Raw genomic sequence first — 9,618 nt, forward strand, 5'->3', positions numbered from 1 at the left:
TGTCATTAGCACCTCTAGTAATATATTTACTGAGAAAAATGTTGGCGTGTTCAATACTTATTTTACCCGCTGTATGTTTGTCAAGTTTCATCTGAACAAACTACATGACTTTAGAAAATAAATGAGCAAAATGTAATCATTTGGTCATAAAGTACCAAACACTGCACATCGGCATAAACACCTCATAGATTGTGAAGTACGGTGGTGGAAGAATGATGGCATTGGCTTGTTTTGTTGATAAAAGTCATTGAGTCAATAAGTACCATTATCTCCTATACCAAATATTCTCAACCCAAATATGTGGCCATCAGACTAATAGATAGGGCAGGGGTCTGCAACCTGTGGCTCTGGGGCCACATGMGACTCTTTGGTCCCTCAGCAGGGGCTCTTTCAAAACATGGCCAAACATWACAGAATTTTTTTGTGTGTTTGTTTTTATACCCACAGCAGTAATCAATCAACAAATATGTGATCAATATTACAAAAACTAAAACTTCTTCCATGTGTTCTCCCCCATGTGAGTAATATAAATTTTTTTCTAAAAATGACATATTTCTGAGGGTCATGATAAGTAAACGCACAAAGTGGTTGACATGTGTGTAACCTCCACAAAAAACGGGGATTCACTGTAAACTACTTTACGTCAACGCAAAACTTATAAACTTGACTAGAAAGGAGCAAAYCTACTTTTGGTTCTGGTTATTTAACACATTACACAATTAACTCCAGTTATGATGTAATATTGAAGATGATTTATGAAACTGCTCATTAATCTTGTAAAGAAAGTACTTCAAAGGTTAAATGGAAGCTCAGTTTTCTTAAGAAATGCTTTCTTGTGTTTTCGTTTAAAAAATAAGACGATTGTACTTTAAAAAAAAAAAGATCAAATGCATTTCTTCAAGTGGAATTCCAGCTTTAGCAACGCCAACAATCAGATCTTAATTATTCAATCACCAAAGCCTTCTGAGCCCCTGTTTCTGCTCTTCTGGGACACAAAAAAAGAAGTCCAATTATCTTGAGCCCTAAAAATACAGGATCAGTGGTAGAGCGGAAGATTGAATCAATATTATGGTCCAGTCCAAGGCAATGCTCCYGTAACAAAGCAGAGAGTAATGGAAAAAATCAAAGTGATCAATGTTTGGACTCTGTAACATTACTCATCCAGCCTCCTCAATGGAGTCTTATCTCYTCATGACAACAGCACAGAGAGAGTAATTGCCATGGCAACAGGTCACCTTGAGTTGAAGCAGCTTCCATCTGAGTTTACTTCAGGTGGTGCAACTTTCTTTTTTTTTCCCTCCGTGACAGAACTTGGTCAACAAACCCAAAGCGTGTCTTGTCAAAAGTTAAAAAGTTTGTCGTAATAAATTTTTTAATGTGTGGGTGGCAGCTGGTCGGGTTTTGCTGTGTTTTTGTTAGTCGCAGGCTGACGTGAGACCCAAACGCTGAGTATTCCTCCAGGAGGTTTCAGCAGATGACTGACCTCCATTTGACAGGATCAGAGGAGGAGGTTTTGATCAGAGAATAAATAATCTATTTTCTGTTCAATTGGAAGCACTACAAATCGCCTGGTCACAGTAACACAATATTATGCTTTTTTTTTTGCTTTTGTTATTAACTACGAAGGGAAGCTTTTAAATCTATTTACACATTTAAATCATTCAGTTGGGGTTTTATAAAAYGTGGAACTGCAACACTTTAATCTTGACCGTATTTTAACTCCACAAACCCTCTTTCACCCCTTTTCTAAAGTGTCTCAGATCAACTCGTTTTGAGGCTGTCTCTTTAAATCCAAAGGAGGCCCTTCACACCCCGCCCTCCTCCAGCTTGCAGAGTGGTTCATTGTAGAATATAAAGATATCTACGCAACATAGGAATAGACTAAACTGAATTTTTCTGCACTCTWSGAGACTCCAAGTACASAACAAAATGTATTTAGGMATTTAAAAAGTGGATTTTGCATGAAATGTACCCTTTAACTGCAGGAGACCTGAGGACAACTTCCCTTGTCTCCAAAGTCCTGACTATGAAGGGCCAGCGAGCTGGATGGTTCTTACGGTGTGCAAAAATACAAACTAAATCTTATTTGCAACTTATTAAAGTTTATGAAAAATACACTTAGTGAGAATAGTGGGTCATTGAAGGAATTGGTTAACAAAACACACAGTATTTGCATTTAATACCAGGCTAACACATTCACACTTCAACCCCCCGGTGTGTTTTCTTTATAACTCAATGGTGTGCAACTGTGGTCCTTAAGGGCCACWATCCTGCTTGCTTTAAGTGTTCAAACCAAGTGTTAGTGCTCTTCACTATTTCTTCAAGATCTATAGAAGCCTGTTATTCACACATTCATTCAAACCAGGTGTGTTGAAGCAGAGAAACCACTAAAACATCCAGGATAGTTYCCCTCGAGGACCAGGACTGGACACTCCTGTCAGAACTGCAGAGGAATAACTAAGTACATTTAATTCTTTAGAGTAAAGTATTTTTTTGAGGATTTGTAATTTTATCAAGTATTTATTTTTAATCCTAACTTTTTTTAAGTGATACTTTTACTTCTTTACTCTAAATTTTAACACCTATTTACGTGTTACAAATTTAAACATGTCCAGAACTCGCGATTTTTTTAATTATCAGATTTTTAGGWGTGAACGTTCACATTATATTTTAAATGCGACTTCCATCAGACTCCATTGTGAACTCTCCACAGCCCCGATGCAACCCTCATGTGCAGAAGACGACATGACGTCACATTCAACTCTGCTGTTTAAAGAATTAGCCAAACATGGATGTGACTTGTCCTGATGCATCTCAGTAATCCAGGTAGAAAAAAAATCAAAAGGAAGAAAATAAATAAATAAATAACTACTTATTTTTCTTATTGATGGATGTGACTTATTAGCGTGTCGATTCTGAAGTTGTTGTGCAATCAGAATCAAATACGTAAGTATCTGACATGCTTGTTTAATTCAGTGTTTTAAATCTGAACCTCTGACCAGATGCAGCATTTTATTTTTGGAACAAAGCGACGTGCTGAAAGTAAAGCATAGTTCGAGTAACTTAAGTGTCAATATGATCCGACAATGTTACATTATTGGTGATCCAGGACATGGAAAATTAAAAGAACAAAGATGAAGCAAATGGACTTTTGTTATGTAGGTGAAGACGTGTGGAGCTACAAAATTTGAACAGCATGACTCAAGGTTATTATCATTATTATTGGATCAATTAACTCACACCTCACAGATGTAAAAGTCAGACAAAACGTGACATGAGCGTTCATACTGCAGTTGCTTTAGAAACCATTAGATCTGATTCAGTACCACACACTGAAAAGGCCTGAAAAAATATGGATCACATGGGGCAAAAAACTTGGATTTGTGTCGCCTTTGCCTGCAGTGTGAACATAGCCAAAGAACATAGCAAAGCTGTGATGACAACATTAAGACTTACTATAATGAACTGTGCCTACAGATCAGTTACTCTTAATTTAAAAATAAACTGTTTAAATATAACAAAAATAAAATATTGTTTTCTCTACATTATGCAAATAGGTGTAAAGCAAACTACGAGCCAAGACAAAAAGACACATGCATGTTTACCCAAAAAGTCTCTTTAATAGGTCTTAGTGATTAATTACAGGGTGAAGGAGCCTGGTAATATAGATACTAGAATAGATTTTACTTGTGTTTAAACTGAACAACTGAAGAGTTTATGGGGGTGGTAAAAAGAAGGATAACAAGGGAATATAAAAGAGTGGAAAAAGGGGAATAAGGAAAATGTTCATCTGCACACTGACGGCTAATAACAGTTGTTGCAAATGTTCCAACAAATTAACAATTTAAAAAAGAAAAAAAACAGACTGTGAAAGAGCTGTTTAGAAAAACAGTGATTATAAAGTCCTAATATATGTAGAATACGTAAATATATTATTAACCGGTCTTAAATAACACATTCGTCTACATTGTTATAGTACTTAGAATACATAATTTACTTAACGTGAGGCCTGTGAGTTGGTAGCCTCACCATGAGAGATGATGAGGTTGAAAAGTCAGCAGTTTTAAAGAAATAGTTTGGATTTTTTTTTGGTGTAGGGCTTTGTAGAGTTATTCATCGGTATCTTACCTGCAGTAGACAGCTGTCAGCACAATATTAATAAAGAAAATGCGGGAGAAACCCAACTGGAAACAGGTAAAGGGGGTCTGATTGGTCTGTGACTATTGGAGATTAGTCGATGACTCGGAAATGCGAGAAAATGTACAATTTCAGTTGTAGCCTCACTAAGTTGTTTGCAACAAAAACCAGAATTATAAATAATTAAATCTTGTTTACTAGACCGTATTTTTACTAGCTGTTAGCTTGGAACCTCCATGAAAACATCTCACTGATTCTCCAAACTGAGATTATTCTGACTGCTGACAACTACACAAATTCCCATGATAAAAAAAATTCCAAACTGTCCCTTTTTAGACACCTAGTGCTGGTCAATGATGTTCTAATCCTGCTATTATTTTTGCAGATTGTGTTCATATGGACTGCTTTCACAAAGTTGTTGCTTRCTCTGGCTCATCAGTGTGAAGATGTATGGGATTAAGATTCAAGACATTTTTCAGAAATTCATGAACAGATGTCTCAAACTGAATTTTTTGCTTTAGGAAAGTGATGCCCTTCAGTACGGAACTGTACGCATTTTTGTTCTTCATGTCATCGTCACAGCTGCCTTCAGATATCCTGCTACAGTGGCTACTTGTTAGTGGTTGAATTTAAAGAAAATATCTCTTATCTAACATTTCTTTCCAGCTGTCAACAATTCATCCACAAGACAATACCCAAGACTGAATTCCAGCCAGCCACAATACAAAAATACAACACACACACACAGCATGGAAACTCTAGTTATAGTTCAACTATTCACCAATAACCTGGGTGTGTGTAAAACTTGGTGCACATAAAAGTACAAACATTGTTTATTGGAAAGCAGCAACAGAGTTAAACCAGTAACTCCAGCTTTCTTCGGCTTTCTCAAGGATGTATTGGTGACAGTGCAGTCTTATTGTAGTGTCTGAGCCAAATTTCTATTCTTTACCACACAGAGTCACAATGAAAATCAACGGTTACTTTAAATCTTACAAAAACACAAACCGAAGAACAGTTTCCACAGTGGTATTGTTTGAAAGTCTTCTCTCGGTTTTCTCGTAGTTTCTGTCTGATAAGGTTATATGGTTTCCGGTCAGACTTCAGATTCCAAACTGGAAACCCGTCGCCATGGTCGAAGTACACAAGGACTCGCCACAGGATGGCCTCCTACTCCCTGCCCTACAGGAGCCTCTGATCCAGTCTGGGTTCCTTGATAGGCCCCATAAGCTCCATATAAACTGTCCTGGTACAGCAGGGCCCGCTGGCCTCCGCATCGCCCACCACCACAGGCCAACAGCTGGCAAACTGGGCTGGAAGCCTGGCTGTGATGCTGGAGCTCCAGTGGACCATGGTAAAGTGGGAGTCCAGGGTATGAGTTCAGGTATTGTGTGTACTGARGGCTGAGGAGGCTGGTGGCCCTCCGCACCATACCTCGCCCTAGCCCAGTCCCATGTCGTACTGCCTCTCCATATGTTGGGAGGTGGGTGGAGTGGGAGTAGCGCAGTCTCTGACCTTTACGCCCATTAGGCCTCCTCTGGTCCTCCCTGATGTGGAGGTAGGCCTGGTTCCTCGGGAGGCACAGGTTGTTTCGAAGATGGGCAGGATTGTAAGGCTTGGCAGATGTGGTTGGCGTAACGACGCATGGAAACAGGTCAGGCAAGGTTGAAGGTGATTGGCTGGACAAAGAAGATTGGGATTCATCAAGCTGACGAATCTGCTCACTACCCCAAGTTGCTTTGAGAAAAGAGGGTCGGCGGTGCCTGCGTCGCCCTCTGAGCACAAGGTCCTCTGGAGGCCAGGAGCCATAGTTCTCTACCTGAGGACACATTCCCTCTCCTAAATAAATATTGTCAACACTTGGGGTGGAGACGTGGTTATCGTGAAGATGGTTGGCCTTGAGCTCGCTCAGACCAATATGACTTTTGTCATTCTTTCCCTGCTCCCCGTGTTTTCTCCTATCGACATCCACGTTGTCACTTTGGAAACTCTTAGACCTCCTTTTTGGTTGGGAGAAGCCCAAATGGACATGGTGGTTCTGGGACAAGGAAACCGGATGTGATGAGTAGATGTCTGGCAGCTGGAGATCAGAGTAAGGGATGAAAGGGGAGTGAGAGTGGGAGTCTACATAGAGTCTCCCAGTGGTGTGGTAGTGGTGTGGGTGCTGATGAGGAAGCGGTTCTCCTACAGCCAGGTGGGGGGTGCTCAGGCTGGACACAGGAAGTGGTCTGTCATACAGACACGACGAAGAGCGAGTTGGCAGCGTGTATCGCAGTGGTGTTGGCCTGGTTATACCCCTCTGCTGTTTCAGAGGGGTAACACCRGTTAGCGGTGGGGTAATGGAACGCTGAGGAAGGGAGCAATGGTTTTCAGTAACGTAAGCAAAGCCTCCTGGCACGGCCTCCGTGGAAACTTGTGGAACCCGAATGGGTAAGGTCCCACCGTGACGACTTAAATGTTCGATGGTTTTGGTGGCATTGTCCAAGGAGCTCTCAACYTTGGCAGTGGAGACCAGGTCTTTGGCAGTACGAAGCATCTTAAGCATYTTGGCTTGAGCATAATTGGAAGTCAGGTCAGGTTTGGCCAGACCAGAAGAACGTCCAGGATCTTCTACTCCTTTGAAACAACTGTAAATACCCTGATGGGTGAAAAATAGGAACATGTTAATCAAATAGGACAAAGTAAACCAAACATTTATAATCAACTGCACCAAAAAGCCCAAAGTGGAAGGTTTTACACATATGATATCAAATGTATCTCCAAATCAACTACTCTTTTAACAAATAATATAAACATTTACAGGAAATAAAATAACTTGATTTTGCAAATATATCATTTTATTACGGTGGAAGGTTTTACATGCTAATTTGTTAAGCCTTTTTACACCATCTAACTCACACCTGTACAAGCTGAGAGGATTAGCTCAGCCAATGCACATAAACTAAAATCCCTTTCAGAAAACAAAGAAAAACTCAACTTTCAACGGCATGGGTAAACAAAAGAACAGATATCTATGACTTCCCTATGCTTACAGCTGTCTGAGATCCTGAAAGAACCAAATTTAATTTGCTCCTAAGGGCCACCCATTAAGGATTATTTAGRCATTAATCTGATAAAATCCAGGCACAATAGTATAATTACAGTTGAGGAGGCCTGAATCCATYGACATTTCTCTTGCTGAAATTCAGCCAGACTTTTTTGCTTGTGTATTTTTCTCTTCAAAACGTTTGAATCAAACTCATTAATGATTTAGACTAATTGCAAATTTGCCATCAAATAAAAATAATAAGTAGACTCCGGAATTAGAGCTGCTTCTAGTTGTAGTTTGTTTCCCCTTTCATCTTTTATTTTTCCTTAAGTACAACACTATATTTTAGCTGCTGTCAAAACAAGGTGTTTCAATGAAACCACTCATTAATCTATGAATTATATATATGTAAACCTAATTTGTTGTAAAACAGCCTATTAAATGGAAAACAGCCAACAAGTCAAAATTATGGATGAACCAATATTTCAATTTATCTGCAGCAAACTAAATTGCAGCACAACAATTAGTTTCATAACTAATTAATTGACACCACAAAGGAGTTTCTGACTCAACACAACTTTTTCACTTTTTTTTTACAGTGAATCAAGACATTTTCAAAAACCTCACCCTGCTGATGGCCAACAGGAAGTCAAGTTTGTGAGATTTGTGGAGTGAGTGTCGTAGTTTCCAGTAGAGCAGGTGTTCCCAGGCAAACACCAGCAGGCTGAGGCCCATYGCCACCAGAAGCATGTAGAAGACGCCTGCCATGTTGTCGATGTCCAACTTGCTGCTCATCACTTCGTTCTTCTCGTTCTGGCAGATACCAGACAACCAGACTGTCTCCAGTCGTTCAGTGTCTCCTAAAGGTTTTTAAACAAAGACAAGATAATAAGAAAAGATCTAATCTTCGACAAAACAATGACGTAAAGAATATAAACTAGGCATTAGATATAATATCCATTAAATGAAGTGTATTGGATGAGTTAAAAACAAAAAACCGTGTCCCCTTTCATCATTTAAGTTGCCCGTCCCTGATCTGTTTTAAGCATGGATTATTTGTCTAATGTGAACACACATTTACCTTAATAAGATCAATCTTTTGTGACTCCTATAAGAACTGGCTGGATCTAAAGCCATTAAGAGATGATCCCCAACTCGCACAGTGCACTGACCACTGTGTGCACACACACAGAAGATTTATGTGCTTGTGTGTCCTGTATCCGTGTCATCTTTGTCTCACATGGTACACGTACTTGTTGAAGTGATAATATCATCAATTAAAAGCAAAGAGAGAGTCAATCCACACCAAGATGGCAAAAAAAAACTGGAGTGATATTGTTTCTAACTTGAACTCTAACCCCGAGCAGCTGAATTGCCATATAACAAGTAACACAAAGTGAATTTGGGGCTCCGAACTACCAGCTTACAGTTTCATTGGTTGGTAATCCAGTCCAATCTTGCAGTGACTAATCTGCTCTTTATTAATGGAACACATGTTGAGATTTAACTTTGACAGTCAACAGCATTTCACTGTTTAGCCTTAAAGGATCCTGATTTTCTTGRTTGCGCATCAATTGTCATTGTCAATGAAACATTACCGCTAATTCCCAAAAAAATATAACTAATACCCTTAAAATACAAACTTAAATTTAGTTTACTGATTTATTTTTAGCAGAAGTTCCCAAAGTTTCAAAACACATTTAATATGTGAAGCTGAAAGACAAAAACACATTTAGGTCTGCAGTATTATATAAACAGTAAGTTCAATTGTTTTTATATTTCAGTTATAGGAAATAATAATAATAATAATAATAATAATAATAATAATAATAATAATAATAATAAACAGTTTAAATAATAAAAATACATTTTTACAGCTGCACTGGCCTCAGTTCAAACCAAACACATCAAAACSAAAATCCAACCCTTCAAAGAGCCCATGGACCTTTCTCCATAGAATAAAAGACCAACGTTGTCTCTGGTATTATCCGTTTCTTTGTAGGAGGCTTTTAGCTGAAGGAAAAAGGCTCATTCAGTGAAGGATTATTTGGAAGTTTGCTTGATCCCCACTGCATGACGGAGGCTTCTTATCTTTCARGCATCACAGAACACAGGAGCAAAAAATGTACCGGACAAAAAGATGAGATTTCACTCTCTTCTTATCATACCACAGCTGTAGCCTCACATTGCAAATACCCCGAAAATTTCAACTTATGAGTATTATTCTCTTTCCTTAATTAAATAAAGARTTTGCTTGTTTTTGTTCTTCTTTTAGGTGGTCAAAAAGCATTTCGTGATGGCAAAAAATTAATAAAAACAGCAAAATATTGTCACTACATAACTTTGTCCATATTTCTGAACAAGTGGCTTCCTCTAGGGATTATTTATTCACTCAATGACTGTAAGAGTTTTTCATAATGGAAGCTCAGAGAGGGTGTGTGTGTGTGTGTGTG

The 9,618-nt window shown here is 38.8% G+C and overlaps 1 protein-coding gene across 1 annotated transcript in view; it reads right to left on the minus strand.

The window, feature by feature from the left end:
* Positions 1-3,600: 3,600 nt before the first annotated feature.
* Positions 3,601-9,618, minus strand: part of LOC106519017 (glutamate receptor ionotropic, NMDA 2C-like) — an 81,664-nt gene continuing 75,646 nt past the window's right edge. The window contains 2 exon segments of the mRNA XM_014010487.1: positions 3,601-6,775; positions 7,793-8,025. Coding sequence (XP_013865941.1) covers positions 5,234-6,775; positions 7,793-8,025 — 1,775 coding nt within the window. The 3' untranslated portion in view covers positions 3,601-5,233.

This window comes from Austrofundulus limnaeus, unplaced genomic scaffold (assembly GCF_001266775.1).
Source record: "Austrofundulus limnaeus strain Quisiro unplaced genomic scaffold, Austrofundulus_limnaeus-1.0 Scaffold69, whole genome shotgun sequence".
NCBI lineage: Eukaryota > Metazoa > Chordata > Actinopteri > Cyprinodontiformes > Rivulidae > Austrofundulus > Austrofundulus limnaeus.